General features: G+C 50.6%; 1 protein-coding gene across 1 annotated transcript; it reads left to right on the forward strand.

Annotated features, from left to right (window-relative positions):
* The first annotated feature begins 360 nt into the window (after positions 1–360).
* Positions 361–18,605, forward strand: BIRC3 (baculoviral IAP repeat containing 3). Its single transcript, XM_045077492.1, has 9 exons — positions 361–497; positions 3,618–5,862; positions 5,949–6,048; positions 8,200–8,278; positions 11,216–11,264; positions 12,881–13,123; positions 16,951–17,205; positions 17,606–17,647; positions 17,960–18,605. Exons 2-9 carry the CDS (start codon positions 5,010–5,012, stop codon positions 18,151–18,153), a joined length of 1,815 nt encoding a protein of 604 aa, XP_044933427.1. The 5' UTR covers positions 361–497; positions 3,618–5,009; the 3' UTR covers positions 18,154–18,605.
* The last annotated feature ends 5,171 nt before the right edge of the window (positions 18,606–23,776 follow it).

The following is a 23,776-nucleotide window of genomic DNA, read 5'->3' on the forward strand; positions in this document are numbered from 1 at the left end:
ACCGCAGGCGGGAGGACCAGGCTTTGCCGCGCGGCGCCAGCTCTAGAGCAGCGGCCCCGCCGAGAGACGAAGCTCGGATGCCCGAAGCCGGAGGGTCGGCTCCGTGCTGGGCCCAGGGAAGACCCCGGCGGAGCGCCCTGCTCCCCGCGCCCCCGGCCGCCGCGCGCACGTCACTGCTGTCAGGAAGCGGGGCGCGTTGACCCGGGCCGCAGCCGCGCGGGCGGAAAGGCCGCGGCCGGCACAGCGGCGCCCCCGGGGTCGCGGAAATCCCCCGGGGAGCTTGCCAGGCCGCGGCCCAGGGGAAGTGCGTGTGGTTACCGCCGCGGACTTCCCCCACGGCCTGCGAGGAAAGCACCGGCCGCGGGCTGCACGGATGGGGCGGCGGGGCCGCTAAAAGCCGCGTAGGCCTCCCGCCCGCCCGGGAGAGCAGGGCGCCCGCGGCCACCCCAGGACACGGCCGGCGGCAGGCGCTGGCGCGCGGGGCCTCGGGGCGGCAGGTGGGTGACGGGCCTTCGGGGTGCGCGTGTGCGGACCTCCCTGGCGTGGGTGCGGCCCACGGGGGAGCGCGGCGGAGGGCGAGGGTCGGCCGGGAGGCGGGAGGGCCAGGCGTCGCTGCGGGGACCCCCTGGCCTATGAGCACCCGCGTGCCAGTCGGCGGTGAGCCCGTGGGCGGGAGGCCTTCGTGGCTGGGGTGACCCCCAGGGCCCGGTGGTGGTCCGCGCCGTGGAGGGTGCCCCCTGCGCTTCCCAGCTCTCCGCCCCAGACGACCCCGTGGAGGAACGAGTGCTGGCGCGCGTTGGTGCGGAGAGTAGATTTGCGGGCGGTCCTGGGGGGCAGCTCGGGTAGCCAGCAGTGCGGTTGGTCTATGTAGCCCGGTGTTGGGAGGCGGCCGACGCTGACGAACTGGGTCTGCCAGTGGTCATTCCAGCCCCCGCCGCTGCCCAGTGCCGCTGTGTGCAGGGACGCCCTCCCAGCGCGTTTGGGGCTGTGTTCCCGGTAGGTGCCATGACAATCTCTGTGGGTAATGGGCTTGCTCGGGCTCGGGGAGGTTTCCTTGCCAAAGGTCCCGCCCTGTGCTGGGGGGGCCTGAATGGTATCTGAAAACCCAGGATCTCTGACTTCAAACCCTGATATTAAGCCATGGGACTTTGTAGTCACTCATGGAGAGTTGATGTTCTTAATACCATACAAATGAGTGTGTTGTGGTCACAGGGTGCTGGGGCAAGTCTGCTGACCTTCCCTTGTTCAGCACCTATGGAGAATGTTCTCCATTTTGTGTGGAGCCCCGTGGATGTTGGCAGTGGGAGGACTGGTCCAGAGCTGAAAGCTGGTGCTCTCTGAAGAACCTCAAGGTCTGGGGAAGGAGGGAGGGGAAGGTACACTCTCCCTCCGGCCTCAGAGCTGTGGTCCTGCCAGGTGCCCTGGAGGGGGGGACACACCCACCAGCCCTGGGATCCAGAAGGTTACCTGCCAGAGGGGCTAAGAGAAGAGAAGAGGCTGAGACCTTGAGCCATTCAGAGAGGGAACCACTAGAAAGGAGACAGGAACCCCAGAGTGGCATCAAGAGGCCAAGGAAGGAGAACATTTCTTTTCTAAGATTTATTTATTTAATTGTGAGAGAGAGCAAGCGAGCTGGGGGTGGGGAGAGGGGCAGAGTGAGCCAGAGAAGCAGGCTCCCTGCTGCGCAAGGAGCCTGACATAGTAGGGGTCGATCCTGACCTGAGCTGAAGGCAGACGCTTCACCCACTGAGCTTCCCCAGTTGTTCATGTTGGCCTAATCCAGTTGTTCTGGGAGGCCTCGGCTGTAGATGCTTTTGCATTCGTGGGCTGTGAAGCTAAAGTGAGATGCCGCCCAGCTGACCCTTGAACAGCTGGGTTCCAGCCTCTCACGTCCGTTTACATGCCTATGGTTTCCATCACTATGGTACAGTGCTGTAAATGCATTTTCCTTTGATTTTCTTAACATTCTCTTCTGCTGACTTTCTTGTAAAAAATACAGTACATAATACATACAATATCCAAAATACGCATTCAACCACTGTTACCAGTAACACCTTTAGTCAAGTACAGTTTACTACAAAGTTTTTGGGAGTTAACAGAATCAGATTTTCAACAGTGTGGGGAGGGCTGTGGGCACCCCGACCCCTGCATTGTTCAAGGGTCGACTGTAGTTGCTAGAACGGAAAGTGGGGTTCAAAGAGGACTTTCGTTGCTGTTCTCATTCGGAAACCAAGACAGACTTCGGTGTGCCTGCTCTCTCAAAGGAAGGATCGGGAGAGAGGAGGAGGGGAGAGGCTGGGTTGGGAGCAGCAGGTGGGTTGTAGGGAGAAAGGCATGGATTTGGGGGCATGAAAGGGTTACTGCTCAGTGAGGTCTCTTAGGGACGCAGAAGGCAAAGCAGTCTTCCAAAGGGGAGCAGGGAAAACTTCGGTAAGGATCCCGAAGGCTTCAAAGTTGCAGGGGGCAGTGGGCTAGGGAGCTGCCTCGGGCCACGGACAGCTGTGCGGGGATGGTGGCCCCAGCCCGTGAGGTGCCGGGCGTCCCCCAGAGCTCTCGGGGGTCTGTGTGCAGAAGAGGCTGGGAGAGTTTGGACGGATGCGGCATGGGTGTTTTGGAGTAGTCTCGTCCTCTGATCATAAATGGTTGCCTGCCTGTCCATAGGAGTCTGTGGGCCTTGTGTGCACAGCTGGGCTTCGGGAGCACAGGGCCAGGGTGTAGACAGGCCAGGCAGGTGGCATAAATGACCAGAGACAGGCGTCTCTTCTAAACAAAAACATACTTTATGTGCATATCTTAACGTGTGGGAATAGTCTCCTTTTCCACGAAGAAGTATGGCATCTTCATTTTTTTCCCAACTTGTCTCTCTCCGTCCACTTTGCATCTGTCACTTTCGACAGATACAGGTATTAGGACAATTTCACTTTCTTAATAACGGCCCCGTCAGAAGACCCGTGGTGCCCGTTCAGTGACACATGTCCTGGACACTGCGTGTCAGAGCCAGCATGCCTGCTGGGAGCAGTGGCGCCTCCCTCGCGGCCAGCTCCCTGTCGCCCTTGGGGTTTTTCAGGAGGAGCTTGGGATCAAGAACGTCATGGGAAGTCTCTTACTTTTAACAAATGTTGGTGATTAATTACAACCTTAAAGAAGAAAACCTGTGATCCTGGGGCACCTGGGTGGCTCAGTCGGTTAAACATCTGCCTTAGGCTCTGCTCATGGTCCCGGGGTCCCAAGATCGAGCCCCACATAGGGCTCCCTGCTCAGCGGGGAGTCTGCTTCTCCCTCTGCCCCTTCCCTTCCCCCAGGGGAGTCCCCACCATGTGCGTGGGAATTCTGTTGTTTCTGTAGCTCTTCTCTGTAAAAATTTCAAAATAGCAAGTTACAGGAATGAGTCAAGCACTGAGGTCTAACCCAGCATGAGCCAGGCCTCCTCGCACTCCTGCCGGCACTGGCTGGAGCCAGTGGGTCCCTCCAGGATTTCTCGGTCCTGCAGGACCTTGTGGGCACAATGCCCAGTCCTGCATAAGCAGCCTCCGCGCTGGAGGAAAGGTTTGAAGAGTGCGCTGTGTTACAGCTATGGATTATTTGACTTTGAAACTGTCTTTCTTTTTTTAAAACAGGTTTTACAAAAGAGGCAAACTATTCGCCTTTTTCTAGATTTTTTCCAGTTTCTTTTATACGTCAAAACATCTCAAAATGGAGGCCTAAACCCCTTAAAAGGGACTTAGTCTGATCTCCGGGAGGTAGTTTTGTGCATGAATACACAAATTCAATAGTGAACTGGAGTTTCTGGTATCCAAAGAATGTTAATTTAAAAAAGCCTGGCTCATATGACCGAATCTAGTCCTGTGAGTTCTAACCCTAAAGTGATGATAATCTTGATTTGAATCTGACTTGGGGCATAAAGGGGAAGTGATTCTCGCTGGAACACATTGTTGGACCCCTGGCTGCCGTGCAGCATAGAAAAAAGGAACTTGTGTTTGGTAAAGATCTAAAAATGAGTGGCAGTTATCTAGAACGGAGAGTAAACGCTTGGCCCTCTGCTAAAGTAGAGAGATGTGCAGGAGAGACCTCTGATGGGTGGCAGTCGGGAATGTATCCGTCCTGATAATTTAATTGATAGAACCACTGTGATTCAGCCACCAAGCTCCTGACTATGGGAAGTGATTCTTATTTAATAAATTTTGAAACAGGCCTTAAGACCCATCAGCCAGTTCTATTCCCATTTAAGCTCTTATTTGTAGGGAAGTTCTAGATCATTCTGTGTGCCCTATTAAAATTATTATAGAAAGAAAAATTATTTAATTTGAGCAAGATTTGGGATATGCTGAGATGTCACTGATTGTAGGACACACTGTCAATTTAAATACTTTTGGGAAATAAAAATGCTGCTAATTAAAATCTGATGTTACTAGCTGTTAGATACCTCTCGATAACAAAGACACTGAAAAGATGCATCCAGAATCAGTGAAATAGGGTCGTGCATTCTCCTTTTAAGGAAGGTCTTATCCTTTTTCTTTCTTTCTGGGTACCAAATTTCGTCATTAATAAAAAAGCAAGATGAACCTAGTTTGAGTTTAGTTTCTGTAGAGCACTTACTGAGCGCGGTTTCTCCTGATAACAAGCCAGCTGAGAACATCCCGCATTTGATGGGCTGGCTGCAGGCTGCCCCATGCCAGGGGGACCGGGCGCGGAGTGGCCTCTGATGCCCCACAGCACACTGTGCCTTCCTAAAGGGTTTTGGTTGTCTTCAGGAGGAGCTGTGCGGCATCACACTTACACTGTGGGTGTAAAGATTATGCTAAGGGGCCATGTCCATAATGGTCCTTTGAAATGCGCGTGTGGAAGGCAGAGTGCCAGCCAGCCGACACACGGAGCGCGCGGACAGGAAGACAAGACAGGTGCCCGTGTTGAGCCCCGCCCAGAACCAAAATGAGCCCAAACCAAGAGCCGTGCACAAAACTACCTCCCCTGAGAAAGGCTAGTCCCTTTCCTTCCCTGTCCCCTTCACTATGGACCTGGTCCAGGAGAGCCTCTGCCTGTCCGGCCTGCTGAAAAGCGCCCCCGCGCTTGAGCTGAGGTACGATCACTCGTGTGAGCTGTACCGCATGTCCACGTTCTCGACGTTCCCGGCAGGCGTCCCCGTCTCGGAGCGGAGCCTGGCGCGGGCGGGGTTTTACTACACTGGTGTCAACGACAAGGTCAGGTGCTTCTGCTGCGGCCTGATGCTGGACAACTGGAAACTGGGGGATCGTCCTGTGGAGAAGCACAGGAAGCTGTACCCCAGCTGTGCCTTCGTTCGGAGTCTAAGCACAGCCTCTGAGCCCGGAGCCCGCTGTCCGCCACGGCAGCCTCCTTCCGCCACGAGCTCCACACACCCGCTGCTGCCCAGCTTGGAGACCACGGGCTATTTCAGCGGGTCTTATGCCAGCTTCCCATCGAGTCCCGTAAACTTCAGAGAGAATCGGGAGTTTGCTCCCCGGAGGCCCAGCCCCTGTGAGGGAGCCCTGAAGACTGCAGAGGACAGGCTGCTCACCTTCCAGACCTGGCCCTTGACCTCCCCTCCGGCGCAGGATCTGGCCCGAGCCGGTTTCTATTATGTGGGACCCGGGGACAGAGTAGCCTGCTTCGCCTGTGATGGGAAGCTGAGCAACTGGGAGCCGAACGACAGCGCTCTGTCTGAACACCTGAGACACTTCCCTGACTGCCCATTTGTGGACCGGCAGCTCGAGGACGCGCTGCAGAGCACCGTGTCCAACGCGAGCATGCGGGCCCACGCGGCCCGTCTGCAGACCTTCTGCAGCTGGCCCTCCCGTGTGCCCGTGCGACCCGAGCAGCTCGCCACCGCTGGCTTCTATTACACTGGTAAGGACGCCCCTGGGCTGCACCTTACACGGGCGGGGTGGGCACATTACAGAAGTTCATATGTTTTGGTCCAAAATTAATTTTAGGTCACAGTGACGACGTCAAATGCTTTTGCTGTGACGGTGGACTGCGGTGTTGGGAGTCTGGAGACGACCCGTGGGTGGAGCACGCCAAGTGGTTTCCAAGGTAACTTGTGAAACTCTCTCTGCATATGATGGTGGTGGTGGTTGTGAGCTGGGCTGAATGTATCCCCTTAGAATCAGCTCTTGCTGGACTCTGTTTCAAGAAGGCACTTTTGAATAAATTTAGGACAGATGACTTAGAAAAATAATCTGTTTTAGTGGAAGATAGAGGTTTAGGGTGTTTCTGCATATATCAAAAAATGTATATGTTTTAAAATAATATATGTTTATTAGAAAAACCAAAATCACACCTTGTAGAAAAGTACAGAGAAAAAAATGTAAGTGTCCAGAAGTCTCACTCTCTCAAGAGGACCCGTTTAATGAATGGGTAAAGAAGGTATGGCACGAACATACTATGGAATATTACTCAGCCATAAAAAAGGAAATCTGGCCATTTCCAATGACATGGACAGAACTAGAGGGTATTATGCTGAGCAGAATAAATCAGAGAAAGCCCGTTATCGTATGATCTCACTCACGTGGAATTTAAGAAACAAAACAGAGGCTCATAAGTCAGAATCCGAGAGGGACACAAACCATAAGAGACTCTTAAAGGAAACCAACGGTTGCTGGAAGGAAGAGAGATGGGGGATGGGGTCACTGGGGGGTGGGCATGACGGAGGGCACGTGATGTGATGAGCACTGGGTGTCGTATGCAGCTAATGAACCACTGACCTCTACCTCTGAAGCCAAAAATGAAGTTATTTTAACATTTGAAAGAAAATAAAGAGGATCAGTTAGCATTTTAGTGAATATCTCTGCAGACATTTTTCATGCATGTATACATATACAGATAAATGTATATAATACTACATGAATTAGGTGTTATAGATGCTGTTTTGAAACCTTTTTCAGTCAATCTTATGTCTTGGACATATTTCCATTCTTTTAATGTTTAATATTAGTCAGTTGTTTATTGTCAGGCACTGTCTTCGTGGTCAAAATACTCAGCTGTACTTGGTCTCGTACATTAATTTAATAGTGGGAGAGGCAGACAGTTAACAACTTACTAAGGCATGTGGGTGGCTCAGTGGGTTAAGTGACCGCCTTCAGCTCAGCTCATGATCCTGGAGTCCCGGGATCCAGTCCCGCATCAGGCTCCCAGCTCCACAGGGAGTCTGCTTCTCCCTCTGACCTTCTCCCTTCTCATGCTCGCTCGCTATCTCTCTCAAGTAAATAAATAAAATCTTAAAAAAAAAACCAACTTAATAAATGAGTTATGTAGCATGTTGGAAGATGGTAGTTTCCATGGATAGAAATAGAAAACAGAGCTGGGCAAGAAGAATCAGAGCCAAGTTGTGATGTTAAATCGGGTGTCCGGGTGAAGAGGGACCCAGCACGTGTATTTTTGTCACCACAGAACCCCTGGTCGTCCGTTCCTGTGCTTCTGACAGTTCTGTCCTGATTCACACTCTCCTTTTCTCACTGAGACTAGGTGATTTATGATCATCTAGAGTTTCCAGGCTCAAAACTCTTCGTGATTTTAGTGTCGCTTACTAAGCTCATAATGACTTACCTTCCTCCTGTGTTTAGTGTGGTGCTGTCATTTGTAGCCCCTTTACACGCCCAGATGTTTCAGGCTTCAAAAGTTACAGAGATTAAGAATACCTTATCCACGGGTTTTTGAGCAGTGTTGCTAGCCTTTCGCAGTGGCCGTTTTTCGAGCATACGAGATGAAGGGCGGGTTCACTTTGGTAGGGTGAGGGGTCGTCTTGTGCTTGAGCTGGACCGCGATGTGTGCTGTCTAGGAATAGCCCGATCCGCGAGGATGGGACTCACCAGGAGCCGCGGGCAACTTCCGCGCTACTTCCCTTGTCTCTCTTCATATGTCGTAAACTCTCTGACAACAAACCTGTGCGTGAACAGGGTCGTCCGTGAGAGAGCTTCCTACCTGTCCCCTTGGCTCTCTTCTCAGTGTGCAGACTGTGGGTCGCCTTCCTCGAACTTTGGGAGAGAGCCGCTGGGGGCTCGGAGCGGGACAGCCTGCCTTGCCCCAGGGCGTGCAACCTGCCTCGCTTACGACGTCTCACTTCTGCTGTGGGAGGCGAAATGAGTGTCACGTGGTGCCATGTGTCCACAGTCGGTGGGAACACTGCACAGGCTACTGACGGTGTGGTTAGAATAACCCCCACGCTTAATGTTGTTTCCATTTTAGGTGCGAGTACCTGATACACATCAAAGGACAGGAGTTCATCAGTCGGATTCAAGCCAGTTACCCTCATCTACTCGAACAGGTAGGGATGGCTTTTTCATCAGTTAACAACAGATAAATTATTTTCTGATAATTAAAGAGTACAGTACTTTAGTGAAAAGACAAGAGTGGCTTTAAAAGTACATTCCATTTTAAAAAATGCTCAACATGATCTTAGAATTATTCTTTGGATAAAAATATATTCAGAATTAGAGACTTCCTGAAAAATAATATTTAGGGTATAGCCCCAAGTATTGCTATAGTAAGGTCACCGTCAGTTATATTATTTGAGGAAAACATTGGCTGGGATGGTAGCATTTAAAATACTAATTTTTGTTTAAAAGACTTGAGAAAGAGAATTTTATCGCTCCTTCTAATCTTCCTGGAAGGAGATTGCTGAGAAGATGGCAGAGCAGGAGGACCCTCGGCTCACCTTGCCCGTCCCATGGATACAACTAGATAAAGCCCCCATCAGCATAAATAACCCAGAAAATGACCTGGGGACTGGCAGAGCAGACTCTACACAGCCAACTGTGGAGAGCAGGCCACAGGGAAGAGGGCGGGAAGGGCAGAGACTGTGTCCACCTGCGAGAGGGAGCCACAGCCCAGAGGGGGAGAGAAACACACCCACATGCTGGGAAGCCCCCCACCCAGGGAAGATGAAACCCCATGACATTTAGCTTTGAAGACCAGAGGGGCCGAATTTTGTGAGTTTTTACTGCCAGCAGGACTGAAAACTGGTATTTTAAAAAATTGCCAGGCTTGGCTCTGGGGCAGCTGGTGGGTGAGAGGAAACAGAGTCCCTGCTCTTAGAGACACAGCACGAGAAACAGCCCATGGAGACTCAGGGTGAGAAGCAGCAGATTGAAGAACACACCTGGGCCATGGGAGGCAGAGTTCCTTGTGGTCTCGGAGGTTCCTGAGGGTGGCAAGAGCCAGCACCGGTCTCTGCCCCTGCCCCTCGGCGTAAACACACAGCCTCCTGTGGGAACCAGGACGGTGCCGACTCTCACCGCCTCCCTTGCTTACCCCACACCACCTCCTCCCCTGGGCTGGCCTCAGTGCTGGTGCCTGGGCTGCCCTCCTACCAGAAGATGGGCATCAACCTTGCCAACACCAGGTCCTTTGTGGATCCACGCCATCTGAGGCGTTCTTGGTCAGAGCTCATCCAAACCAGGGCAGCGCGCAGGCAACCCAGCGGGCCACCTCGTCCCAGCTCCCACCCCGTCCCCGGCAGCGGGCTGGGAGCAGACAGCTGATTGGTCTGCAGGCTCCGCCCACCAGTGTAAGCTTCTCAGGAACAACACAGAGATGGTGCCCTGTGGTTCGGGGCTACTGCAACTCTGGTCTCACTCAGCTCAAACCCAAAGTGACCCCACAAATGACTCAGGGATGAAATCCTGCCCACAACAGACCAAGACAGTCCCTGCAGACACCTGCACTGAAGGCAAAAGTGGCTCAGCCACAGCAGCAGGACACGCACAGCACACTCAGGAGATAGCCCTGAAGTGCTGGCTGCTGGGGAGTGGGGGACGCGTGGCACCTCGGGGGACCACAGGACTACCTCTTCATATGGCCACTGCTCTCAGGAGCAGAAGATGGAGCTGTCTTTGCTCACACACAGAACACACACAGAGTTAGACACAATGAGGAGACAGGAATACACCCCAAAGGAAAGAACAGAAAAAAATCGTACCAGGAGACCCAGGTGAATCAGATGTAGGTAGCATGTCCAATGGAGAATTTAAAGCAGTGATCAGAAGGATGCTCACTGGACTTGAGAAAAGATGTGACTAGGCCTGTAACACAGAGGTAAAGAGTAATACAGCAGACATGAGTGAGAAACAGTCTTTTTAAAAAAAATTTTTAATTTTTTTAAAAATTTATTTATTTGTTAGACAGAGAGACAGCGAGAGAGGGAACACAAGCAGGGGGAATGGGAGAGGGAAAAGCAGGGGACCTGCCAAACAGGGAGGTCCCTGATGTGGGGCTGGATTCCAGGACCCTGGGATCATGACCTGAGCTGAAGGCAGACGCATAATGACTGAGCCATGCAGGAGCCCCAAGAAACACTCTTGATGACTTGAACAGTAGGCAGGAAGAAGTGGAGGAATGAATTGATGAACGAACCAAAAGACAGAGTAATGGACAGTTACGAAGCTGAGCGGGAGAGAGAAAAAAAATTGTGCAAAATGGGAATAGACTTAGGGAATTGATTGATTCCATCAAGCATAAAAATACTCACATAATATGGATCTCAGAAGAAGAAAAGAGAGAAAAGGGGACAGAAAATTTATTTGATGAATAAATAGCTGAAAACTTCCTGAATCTGGGGAAGGAAACAGATATCCAGATCCAGGGGCCAGAGAGAGCCCCCAACAAAATCAACCCAAGGAGGTCCACATTAAGACACACAGTAATTACAGTCACAAAAAATAATGATAAAGAGATAATCTAAAAAGCAAGGTGGAAAAAAGACAGTTATGTATAAGGGAAACTCCATAAGCCTAGCAGAGGTTTTTCAGCAGAAATTTGGCAGGCCAGAAGGGTATTTCAGGAGAGAGTCAAAGTGCTGAATGGAAAATAATCTTGGAAAAGCAGGTAAGTGCCTATATAATAGTTTGAGGGTCAAACCCTTTTTAGCCACAGTCGGTAGAACTGCTATAGGATCCAACTTACCCCAAACGATGACCCAGGAAGTGTAAGATGCTGGGGATGAAATGCCAACAGCGATTGTCTCACTGGAAGGTGTGGCACTTTTCTTGCTGTTATGAATATAGAGTCCATGAGAAAGAGTTTCTGGTGTTGAGAATAGCTCTTGAATGTAAATGATAAAAAATTGCTTTCAAGATAAAAAAAAAATCATTTTGCCTACAAGGATGTCAATTTGCAATAAGTTGAATAAAATAGATCTCTTGACTCATTTATATCGTAACAGGCTAAGACTTGTATTTTAATTTATAAACTTTTTTCCCTGTAGCTGTTATCTACTTCAGACAACACAGAAGATGAAAATGCTGAATCACCAAGTACGTATAATGACGATAATTACTGCATTTAAACAGAACCACAGGTACCGTGGAGATTGAAAGCTGGTAACAGTCACAAGGTGTACTTGTACGATGCTCTGTGTTATGCGCTCTCAGTGCATTAAGCTGGTGTTTCTTAAACCTTAGCGTGCATCGTAATTGCCTAAGGAGCCAGATTTCTGGTCTCCACTTTGAACCTACCGTCCTGCGTGGTGTTGTCTAATGGCGGGACGTGAGTGTCTGTAGGTCTAATAGACGCCAGGAACCCAGCCTCGCCCTGGTTCTCAGACCCTATGGGGACACGGGCGTGATGACATGCGATTGGTCACATACTCTTTCTGTAACATGAAAAGGGTACAAAATATTACTCCCATTCCTCAGCAGGGACCCTGTGGCTCAGAGAGGCTAAATATCCTGTCTTTTGAGGCTAACCCTAAAAGGTGACAGAGCCAGGATTTGAACAAGCTGTTCTACTCCATCCTTTAGGGTATAATTCAGTTCAATAAATATTCTGTGTGTCTGGTCTCAGAGGACCGTACACACAGAATATTTATTGAACTGAATTAAACCGTAGAACCAGCATTAAACCAGAACCTGGAACAGGGTAAACAGAACCCTTGCTCTCGTGGGCGAACAGTCCAGGGGGTACAGCCAAGGACGCAGGTAGGAGGAAGGGATCTGGTTGGAAAAGTAAAGGGTGCTGTGCTGTGGGAGCCCCTGAGGGGCTGTGCGCCCGGTGTCGGAGGCTGAGAAAGGCTTTCCAGAGGACATACTTGCCTTGGCACAGACTCGAAGGGAAGGGTAGGAGTTAAGCAGGTGACAAAGGGAGAAAAAGAATATTCTAGGCAGAGAGAACAGTGCATGGAAGGCTTAAGTGACAAAAACAAAACAGGGACGTTAGCAGAACTGAACAAAATTCCCTACGGCCAGAGTGGGATTTGCGAACAAGCAGGAGGAGGAGGCAGGTCCGCGCTCCGAGCGATCAGCCAGGCCGGGCGTGACCCATGCGCTGTCTGTCTGTGACTTCTGGGCGGGAGTGTCGCCTGGGAATGAGAAAGTGGCAAGTGGTGAGACCGAAGAGGCGAGCGGGGCCCGGATGGGCGGGCTCTTGTGAGCCACAGTGGAGCGTTTGTGGGAACAGGGGGACTGTGCTGGGACTTCTGAAGGAGGGCGACAGAGCCGGGTCTGTGTTTCTGAAGACACTCTGGTGGCGCTGCTGAGAAGCACTAGACAGGAGGGGCGCCCTGGGAGGCCCACAGGGGTGGGGTGAGTGGGGACAGTGACCTCTTTGAAAAACACGGAAAACATACTGGACTTAGAAAGCTCATTTGTTCGTTCATCCTAGGGAGTAAGGAATGCTCGGTGGACGGGGATCCCCTACATTCTCTTCCGCCCACTCACAGTTATGCCCAGTAATGCATATTTTGAATGGCAGTGCGATTTTCCATGTTCTTATTTTAGTGACTGGACACGTACATCGTGGTTTTAACTTCAATAAAGTTAATATAAAGCAATGCCCATATGTTTTCTGGGCTTTATGTTCTTGAAATTGTAATAACTTAATTCAAAAGATATACAGATTCTCCCAGCATGGAGAAATCCTTTATTTCTTGTAGTTGTCCATTTTGGACCTGGAGAAATCCGTTCAGAAGACGCGGTCATGATGAACACGCCCGTGGTGGCGGCCGCCTTGGAGATGGGCTTCGGCAGGAGCCTGGTGAGGCAGACGGTGCAGAGGAAGATCCTGAGCACCGGGGAGAATTACAGGACCGTGAACGAGCTTGTGTCAGACTTACTGCACGCGGAAGACGAGCTCAGGGAAGAGGAGAAGGAGCGAGCAGCTGAGAACAGAGACTCAGGTACGTACCCACACTGACCAGCGTCGTCCCCTGCATGGGCCTGACATCACTGTGCGGGTGTGAGGTCACCATGCCATGTGAGGTCCCCGTGTGGGTGTGATGTCATTGCGGGTGTGAGGTCACTGCAGGTGTGATGTCACCGTGTGCGTGCGATGTCGCCGTGTGTCAGTCACAGAAAACTCAGGGCACTTCTGTTCAGTGTTCTCAATTTGAACTCTGGAAAGTTTTTACATCACAGTGTATTTGAATTGCCCATCAGTTGATTGAAAATGTGTGTATTGAGTGAAAGCCCATTCTTTTTTTCTTTTTCTTTTTTTAAATATTTTATTTATTTATTTGAGAGAGACCACAAGTAGGCAGAGAGGCAGGCAGAGAGAGGAAGGGAAGCAGGCTCCCCACTGAGCAGAGAGCCCGATGTGGGGCTCGATCCCATGATTCTGGGATCATGACCTGAGCTGAAGGCAGAGGCTTTAACCCACTGAGCCACCCAGGCGCCCCATGAAAGCCTGTTCTTAATTTATAGTTGTGCTCTGGGCTGTTGGCCACATATGGAATCACTCACCGCTATGTCCCCACGCCCACTCTTGTAAATTGGAGTGGGATCAGGGATGGTCCCTTTAGTACTCGCATCACAGAGCATCTCAGCCCAGGGACGCTTCCACAGCACTAATAACCCGGGAACAGAGGAAGCATGATTGAGTGTCCTGCCTGCACACATGGGACCAGAGCCCCCTCAGGGGCCCTTCTGTTCCGGAGGGCAGGGCGAGGACACAGCTGCACGTTCTAAGACAGGGTGGCCACGCCTATCCCTGCCTGGTCACTGCCCTGCGGCCTCTGCTCTGCGGCCCTTGACAGACGCTGTCTTCCCCCGAGCACGTCCCAGCTGGCCACTCTGAATGCCGTCCACACTCGGACCCTGACAGGCAGAGGTGTTTGTCTCTGCTCTGCTGCCCTTCGCCAAGCATGGACCAGACCCAGAAGTCTTTCCAACATTAGATGCAGACTGCAGCTTTCCACGAGCTCTTATTAGAGGTCTCGGGGTCCCGGAAGCACGGTCTGTCACCGATGGCAGTCGGCACCTACAGCTCTCGGACTCTTGGTGTCCCTGAGCCCGTCCTCGGGAGTCTCTCAGTCCGGCTTCCGCTCAGGCTCACCGCTGTGTAGCTCTGGCCGTTTTACATAAATGACTCGGAGAGTCCCAGGTGTTTTCCCTTAGGAGAGCTCTTGCCCCTGGGTACGCCCACAGCCCAGGAAGGGAAAAGGGTCTGCCCCTCGTGGTTGTCCAGCATGATCTGGAATCTCTTTCTGCCCCGGGTGATTGGAAGGTTGTCCACCAGGCTTCACGAAGTCTGCTCTGTAGGAGGGTTTGTCTTCTGGTCAGCCTGGGGCGTACATCTGATTCTGCCTTTACTAAAGTGTGACTTCCTTGGTTCCGCAAACCACCAGCTCCGCAGAGGTGCAGGGGTCGTCTCCGTCTTAGCTGGTGGTCATCTTCCAAAGACGAGAACGCCCCCCTCCACAATTGTTTGTGGACGCCAGTGGTGAAACCTCTGCGTTTCTTTCAAAGAAAATCCCCAGTGTGCTGACATGACCACTAGCGACAGCATACTATCATTTGCATCGTCAGATCTCGTAGTGTCTGGTGCCTGTGCCGTGTGCGCTGCGCAGCGCCGGCTTTATGTGCTCTGTGCTCAGAGAGACTGTCGGAATGAGCAGATCAAAGTATTTCCATTTAGGTTACTGAGGGCTTTACAATTTCCCAAGAACAGTAGGTAAGTAATTTCTTGACAGGTGTGTAAATAAAGAGACAATTTAGGATATTATTTCCAGAGCGAAAGAATAATAGACTTCAAAGGTGTATTCAAGTCTTTACCTCTTAGAAGTCAGAAGACAAACTGTGACTTTGAAATGAGTCTTTTTTTCTCAACCACTAGCAATGCAATTTTAGAAATCTTGCGATGCCTGGGTGGCTCAGTGGGTTAAGCATCTGCCTTCGGCTCAGGTCATGATCCCAGGGTCCTGGGATGGAACCCTGCATCGGGCTCCCTGCTCGGTGGGGAACCTGCTTCTCTGTCTGCCTGCTGCTCCCTTGGTTTGTATTGTCTCTCTCTCTCTGACCAATAAATACATAAAATATTAAAAAGAAAGAAGTTTTAGGGGTGCCTGGGTGGCTCAGTGGGTTAAGCCGCTGCCTTCGGCTCAGGTCGTGATCCCAGGGTCCTGGGATCGAGCCCCACATCGGGCTCTCTGCTCAGCAGGGAGCCTGCTTCCTCCTCTCTCTCTGCCTGCCTCTCTGGCTGCTTGTGATCTCTCTGTGTCAAATAAATAAATAAATAAGTCTTAAAAAAAAATAAAAAGAAGTTTTAAAACTTCAGAAAACTTGTTACATTAGTCTAAGTTAAATAGAGAAGTAAACCTTAGGGGCACGTGGGTCCCTCAGTCAGTTGAGCATCTGATGATTGATTTCAGCTCCGGGCACGGTCTCAGGGTGGTGAGATCCAGCCCCATGCTGGGCTCTGCGCCGAGTGGGGAGCCTGCTCGTCCCTCTGCCTGCTCTCCTCCTCCTCGCCTCACCCCTCTTCTTTCTCTCTAATCTTTTTTTAAAAAAGGACCAGAAATCTTAGATGGAAGAATGAATATATGTCAACGTGAGATATGAATTCTACGTTAGTTTTCTGGGGTATCACTACCTCTACACCAGATGATTTAACCCAGTTGATTAGGTGCTAATCTTAGCCCCCTGGCTCTGACGTTTCTGTCCCAGCTGCTGTCTGGATCACTCAGACTTGCCTGCCCGGCTGTCCCTCAGGTGTGGATGGAGCGTGCGCTTATGCCAGACACCGTGCTAGGCCCGCGTCCTCTTTCCCGGTTATGCCCAGAGCTCCAGTTACCTTCAGAATGGGTCTCTCCGGCCTTGACTCTTTTACTAAGCACTATTTTTTATTGAATGGTTCTATTTTTATGTCCTATTACTTGTTAGAGTCAGTGTTTCTAAAATCCAACAGTTCTCTTCCCTCAAATAATTTTTTAGACAGCCCAACTTCTGTCATTGGTTATTTTATAGAAAGAGCCTATGGATCATGGGAAAATTGTGTAGTAATGACTAAACTTAGATTCACAAAGTGTATTCCAAGGGGATAAGAAAATTGCAGAATTTCAAAATATAAAATACTACATCGATAGATACAAAATCTGGATCTCAACAAAGAATAGAATGATCCTATAGACAGGATGGTATTATTGACAAGTACGATTTAATTTTTGAAAGGCTGTTAGTGTCTTTCCCCATTTACTATAAAAGATTTGGGTAATGGCAATATCATGTCTAATTTGGGGAAATAATTAAAACTATCCCAGCAGGGAATTTTGGAGATATTTCCCAGGTGAACGATAATTTAGGAAATAAACATTCTGTCATTTTAATCTCTTCTGTCTTTCCAACTGATTTGGAATTTCAGTGTTCTTAGGTTCTGAACTGGATTTGGTGAGGGGCTGAGTGGCTGTGCAGAGACCGCGGGAGGCGGCCAGACACCAGTCTGCCACCATTCCCGTTCCTGGCGCATCCCGCAGCGCGTGCTTGCTTTTTCTTTGTCCGCTGCCAGGTGGGAGCACCGGCACCTCCCGCGGGTGCTGCTGGGAGCACGAACAGAGGGGACCTGTGACACGCAGTGCTGCCCTCACAGGGTGCAGGTCCCGACGCGGGGCGGCAGGGACCCCCAGGCCCAGCAGCCTCCTGCGGTGCGAACAGGGCATTACTGCAGTCATGTGTCTGTGTGAAGGAGGTCTGAGTGGAGCTGGAATGTGTCTGTGTTTTCTGTTTTCTAAAGATGATGCAGCATTGATCCGGAAGAACAGAACGGTGCTTCTCCAGCGCTTGACTCACGTGCTCCCGATCCTGGACAGCCTGCTGGCAGCCGGAGTGATCAGTGAGCACGAGCGCGGGGTGCTGGAGCAGAAGGCGCGGACGCCTTTGCAGGCCGGGGAGCTGCTCGACACCGTGTTAGGGAGGGGCAGCTCAGCTGCCACCGTGTTTAAAAACTCTCTGCAAGAAATGGACCCCGTGCTATACAAGCGTATCTTTGGTGAGTGCTGCTCGATGACTCCGGGGAACTTTCTGGGTTAGTTGGAAACACACTGGTAATGTGGCCAGCGGCAGGCAGGGCGCGGAAGTGTCAAATCCCAATTCTGCACCCAGCAACAAGTATTACACCGTATGTTAACTCACGGGTACTTAAAATTCAGGTCAGTTCAATTTAAAAAAAGAAAATGGGCTTTCAGCAATACTTTGGGATTCCCAGAAATGATTCAGTCTAATGTATAAGCTTGTACCACAAGATGAAAGAGTTGTGTTGCCCTTGACGTTGTGACAACTGTTGATAGCATTTGGCCAGAGTCTGAGTGGTTCGCTTAAAAATGGATACTTTGTGGCTAAATATTAACTATACTTGTTACTAATAATGCCCTTTTGTGTTTCTCCCCTAGTGCAACAGGACCTAAAGTATATTCCCCCGGAAAATGTCTCAGGTAACATACATAGTACTCGTAATTTAAACCCATAGAAATCATGGGTTTTATTTTCTCAGCTTTTTATTGGAGAAGCAAGTTGACTTTCATCAAAATTTTTTCCCTCTTGGGGTGCCTGGGTGGCTCAGTGGGTTAAGCCCCTGCCTTCGGCTCAGGTCATGATCCCAGGGTCCTGGGGTTGAGCCCCACATCCAGGTCTCTGCTCAGCAGGGAGCCTGCTTCCCTCTCTCTCTCTGCCTGTCTCTCTGCCTGCTTGTGACCTCTGTCAAATAAATAAAATCTTTAAAAATAAAAAATTCTTCCCTTTTCCAGATTTACCTGTGGAGGAGCAGCTGCGGCGGCTGCAGGAGGAGAGGACGTGCAAAGTGTGCATGGACAAGGAGGTGTCCATCGTGTTCATCCCCTGCGGCCACCTGGTCGTGTGCCAGGAGTGCGCCCCGTCTCTGAGAAGGTGCCCTATCTGTCGGGGCGCAGTCAAGGGCACAGTGCGTACGTTTCTTTCATGAAAGCGATTCCACACTCCATCTACACTTTTAAAAATAGTGGATTAAATGTATTGTAACTTTGACTACTGTACTGTAGTTTGTTTCCCTAACACTTTTTACCTCTTTGCCGCTCAAAACTGGTTTATTTAAGTATCTGTCTAAACCCTGTGATCTGTGGGCACCTAAGAGAGAGAACAACCGGCTTTTGCTCGTGTGAACAAAGACACAGCATTACAGGCACAATGCTAAGTCAGAATTGCTACTGAAATGCTGGCTGAATGAAGCTTTCAGAAGTTTAAATACTTTGGAGTTGTATTAAGAAACAGGAGCATGGAAGACCTGCCTTTCTGGATGCGCTTCCTGCAGGTAGAAGGTCTTGATACTTGCTGAATGACTCTGGGGACTTGGTGGTTTTGTAAAGAGAGCTGTGGCCGACATTTTAATAAAGCCATCAGAGTGACTGTTGTTCTTAACGTCTGTATTTCTGGATCCGTTTACTCCCTCCCGGGCTTCTCCTCCTCCTCCTCAAGACCCCGTGGGTGTTGAGCTCTCTTTAGATCCCTTTCTCAAAGATGGTTTTTCATCCCCACCAAAGATCCCGGGGTTGGCGGATCCGTACCCGGCTTTCCTCGGCAGGTGGGATGCGTGAGTCCGGATCAGCAAGCTTGCTTGTTCATTCGGGAGGTCTCGTGCCTGCCCTACCCATCAGGAAACGTTCCTTGTCGTCCTCACTGTGCTCTGAGATCCGGTACTCGGCCTACATGTGAGCAGCCCGTTCTGGGGAATGAATTTATTCTGGACTGTCTGGGCAGGACATTTGCCTCGGTCGCGTTGCTTTTTGGTACTCAGCACACCCAACTCATCATTCTCTGTCCTTTGTTTTCTGTAGAGTCACTGGGGCTTTAAAACCGGAAGGAACACTGGAGTGGTGGATATTGTCGGGGGAAAAGCAAAGGTCCGTCCACTAAAGCACTTCTAGATGTGTGCTGGGGTCCTCCAGAGACAGGTTAGGAACCCAGCGAGGACAAGAGGGTCCATTTCTCGGTGCAGGGACACTTACTCCTTTGGGCAGCCGCTGATTTTGGCTCCCTGTGAAAAGGGTCCTGTGGCTGGTCACGTGGCATCAGCTCCCTCCTGGGACTCCCAAAACAGTTGCGGCTGTGTTGTATTGCTGAGGCCCTTCGTAACCTAACATTGTTATAGGATAAATATTTACAAAGGACATTCCCTTCTTGCAACGTTTTTTAAAAATCTGGGTCTTACTGCATACTACACTTACTGTTTTGATTTCACCTTCTCCACTGTGAAACTCTTGTACATTGGTCATTTTGGTAATACACAGCCAACATAGCCAACTTGTTTATCCAAATGTTTTGTTATTCCTCCAGGTGTTCTTTAACTTGAAAACCCGTTTTAGAAAAAATAAATCACTGTAGATACCAATGGTAGCTCAGCGTGCTGACGGTCAGGCACCATTGTGGAGGGCTTGACCTCCATTCATTCATTTGATTCCCTCCAGCCTTGTTCCCTCTGTCCCAATCCAGTCTGGTCTGCGGTGCCCTGAATCGGTGGTTTAAACCTCAGTGTACAAGGTATACAGTCCGTGTTGGAGTTAGAGCGTGGCGCCGAGCGTAATTCCGTACTTGGGTCGTGGTCACGACATGTCTCTCTTGTCAGCCCGGACAGTTTCGTGGTGCTCGTAGCTCCTGGTCCCTGTTTGGTCACAGTCAACGTCCCTCAGCTGTGTTCACCTCTTCTGATGTCACACGTATCCTAGACGACCTTGTGGGTATTTACGAGGCAAATTCCAGGCAAAACTATCAGACGGAGTGTTGAAGGGATTCACTCTCTCAGAAGCAACACTAATATCCTCGAACGGAATCGGCATTACTCCTCTGTGTTAAAGCTGTGCCCACACCCGCCCCCAGAGGCCAGACCAGTCCGGGCTCAGTACCACTTTGCAATGTGCAAAGGTTTCAGCTCGCACAGTATGCTTCTTGTCAGACCCTCACACAGCCTGCGTGGCTTTCGGCCTCATTTTCTACCCCTTCCCCCGTACAACGTCCCACACTTTCTAAGCATCACAAGCTCTTTTGCTTCAAGTCTTTGCCTGGAATGTTCTTTCATTCACTCTTTACCTGGGAAACTCCTGCTCATCTCTCAGGTCTACTTCCTTGGATGTCACCTCCTCCGAGAGGTGTCCTCAGACTCTGTCACCTAAATCCTCTCTCGGCCTGTCTTCCCAGTGGCCTGTTTGTTTTCGCTCTTTATGACACTGCACAATGCAGTTTGTATTTATAGACGTCTTTAATGTCATACTCCATTTTTAACATTTCCAGGAGAAGAGGAACTATGTGTTTTTGGTGTTTTGTTTTTTTAAAGATTCTACTTATTTGAGAGAGGCAGAGATAGAGAGAGCACAAGCAGGGAGGAGGGGGAGAAGCTGGCTCCCCGCTAAGCCGGAGCCCAATGTAGGACTCAGTCTTGGGACCTGAGACCTGAACCAAAGGCAGACGCTTCACCCACAGAGTCCCCAGGCACCCAGAGCCATGTGTTTTGTTCACCAGTGTAGGATCCCACCTACCAGAGAGCCTGACAGAGAACAAGTACTTTCTGAGCTTGTGACGCTGAGTGGGGGTGGGGTGAGGGATTTCTTCTCCCTGAATTGCCTATGTTGGTAATCAAAATTCAGATTCAGAGCCATGGGCCAAATACTGCATTCCTTTAGAGATCAAAAGGAATTTTTAGAGAGGAAAGCTCAACCCAGGTAAAGATTGATGTGCAGGTTGGGATGTAGAGCTCTGTTCTGAATGAGGAAGCAAGGCATTTCAACTTGGAGCGAGCCTTCCCAGAACACCCCAACACGGGCGTTAGAGTCCTGGCAATTGCAGTGGTAACAGATGGACATTTGCAGGACTCGTGCGTCCTCAGTAGCTACACACGTTACTTACTGGAGATGCGCTGCAATTTTAGAAAGGCTGTGTAGCCCAGGGACCAGCCCTGCAGGCTCTGGATTCAAATCACTGCTGAGTCACCCTGTGTGACCCTGGGCTAGGTACTTAGCAGATGGTATAACAGCCTCTCAAGGAACCCTGCTGAGCATTCAGTGAGTTAACGCGTCAGGTGCTTGGAATGCTCACACGAAGTTATCAAGTAGATACCGCTTGTTTTAAGATTTGTTTGAGAAAAAGGGAGAGTGCAAACACCCAAGTATGGGAAAGGGGGAGAGAGAGAGAGAGAATGTCCAAGCTGACTCCGTGCTGAGCACAGAGCTGGATGCGGGACTGGATCTCCCCACCCCGAGATCAGGACCTGAGCTGAATCCAAGAGTCTGTCACTCAGCCAAGACTGAGCCCCCGTAAGGATTCCACTGCTCTTGTTTCATAAAGACACAGAAACTGAGCTTAAGAGAGTCTAAGTGTGTCTCCTGAGGTCTCCCAGCTGGTGAATGAGAGGCAGGAGAAGACCTGGGCGACTTTGGGACCCTTTAGTGGTCATTCTGCGGGCAGGATATCAGAGTCCCTTCTGCAAGGAGCCCTCAGAAAGGGGTCATCTGGTCGGTTTGTGTTGACAACAGAACTTAGGTCATGCCTGAAAAGAGTGATCAGTGTAGCTCGCTGGGTCCAAGTCCAATCCACAGTAGCTTGAGCAAATAGCATGATAGCATGTTGTTTGTAACGTAATATGGTGGCAAGTACCACCATGCCCTGTCGCACCGTTCTCCAGATAGAGTGTTAGGGAGGAAACCACACCAGGGTGTAATATCTAATGAAACCACACTTTCAGTCCCCCAGGAGCTAGTCTTTACTGGCTAATCAGGAACACTGAGTCAGCATCGTGGGTCCTCTTTATCCCCTCCCCCACAGGAAGATGAGGTCGTCTTCATACACCCCCAGCTTTCCCCACCTGAACAATCCTTTTCTCTTGCCAATAACTTTCTTCCCCATCCTCCTTCCTATAAAACCTTCTGTTTTGTATAGCTCCTCAGAGCTCCCCTCCATGTGCTAAAAGGGATGCTGCCCATTTCACAAACCCTTTAATGAAGCCAGTTACATCTTGATTTACTTGGTGAATTTTGTTGAACAGTTGACACCCATGTGCAAAAGAAACATACATGGAAAAGCACTGTTAAATGTATTTGTAAGAACTTTTTCAGTGATGTATCAGTCAGTGGATATTAAAAGTGCCTAAGTATAGGAGCACTCAGTTAAGCAACTGACTCTTGATTTCGGCTCAGTTCTGGATCTCAGCGTCCCGGGATGGAACCCCAGGTCGGGCTCTGCACTCAGTGTGGAGTCTGCTGGACATTCTCTCTCTCTCTCTCCTCCCTCTGTCCCCTCCTCCCATGCTCTTTCTCTGAAATAAATAAATCTTTAAAAAGTGTCCAACTATACAGTGGTTATCATTACGACATTTTGAGAGGTCTTCATACTTGAAAATATTGGGAATTCTGGTGAAAAGTAGATTTGTGTGGTCTGAATAGTCCCTAGCCAAGCTACAGAGCACTTAAAATGTCCCCTCCTTTGAATTGAGATGTATGCTAACTCTGATATATGTCAAAGACCTAGTACAGAAGAATGTCAAACATCTCAATAATTTATATTGATCGCATGTTGAAGTAATATTTCAGATATGTTGGCTTGTATCAATACTAAAAATAATTTCACTTGTTTCTTTTTACCCGATATGGTTACTAGAAATTTTTAAATTACTTAGGTAGAGGACATTAAACTTCTGTTGGATAGCCCTGGTCTAGATAAATATGGAGACCAGGGTATTGTCAAACTAAGGATAAACTCTGAAAACGGAGTAGGTTTTTTCCCCCCCTAAGAGAGGTTTCTCTATATAAGGGAAATCCCCATTTGTGAGGGGTCTTCCTGGCCGTACCGGGAAGAGGGGGATGACCAGGTCTCCAGAAGGTCTTACAGCGGAGCAGGCAAGGACTTAGATCAGTGTAGCCGTGTTACCCTCGTGTACTGCGCTTTTCTGGTAACTTCCCATAGCCCAGTCCCCACCCCGACATCTGTTGTCTTTAGCCTAAGGTGGAGTTCAAGGTGAGGGCTTGGGCCGCGTCGCGGAGCCTCGGTGCCGCCTCTCCCCCGGCGCGCACACGGGGCGCACAGCCCGGTGACCGTGTGTTTCTGCGGAGGCCGCTCTGGGCCGGGAGCCTAGCGCGGCAGAGCATCGCTCCTCCCGCAGCCGCGGTGAGGGCGAGGACGGCCGGGGCTCGCAGGTCAAGAAGCAGGTTTCGCCCCCGATTCCTAACAGCAGCTGCTTTCAGGAAATCCACACGATTTCCTCACGTTTTCACAGGTCACCGTATGAGGTCACCTTCCTTCGCAGCGGCTAGTTTGGCCACTTCCTGGCCTCCAACAGTTTCTCGCAGACGTGACCCCCACGTCCCACCGACCTCATTCACACACTGTGCGGGTCCGTCGGTCCGTCTTCGGGCTCCCCGGGACCCATCCCGCCGCCGCGGCTGCATCACGGAAGCTGGGCCCGGAGGACGAGTCCCTTCCAGCCGGCCCGTCTCCCTCTGCTCGGCCGGGACCCCGCGCTCCCCAGGACCGCGGCAAGGGCCGCAACGCGACCTCCGCCGCCGCGCACCCTGCCGGGGCCGGGGCTGCGGACGCGGCCGAGCGCA

Source organism: Mustela putorius, unplaced genomic scaffold, assembly GCF_011764305.1.
Source record: "Mustela putorius furo isolate JIRA1106 unplaced genomic scaffold, ASM1176430v1.1 tig00000198_pilon_pilon_pilon, whole genome shotgun sequence".
Lineage (NCBI taxonomy): Eukaryota > Metazoa > Chordata > Mammalia > Carnivora > Mustelidae > Mustela > Mustela putorius.

What these genes read in the sequence shown, in the direction of transcription:
- BIRC3 (XM_045077492.1), top strand. Translation starts at nt 5,010, where the DNA reads ATGGACCTGGTCCAGGAGAGCCTCTGCCTGTCCGGCCTGCTGAAAAGC. An exon ending in ACCCTCATCTACTCGAACAG is followed by an intron (nt 8,279 to 11,215) that starts GTAGGGATGGCT and finishes TTTTCCCTGTAG; the next exon opens with CTGTTATCTACTTCAGACAA. An exon ending in AGCTGAGAACAGAGACTCAG is followed by an intron (nt 13,124 to 16,950) that starts GTACGTACCCAC and finishes TGTTTTCTAAAG; the next exon opens with ATGATGCAGCATTGATCCGG.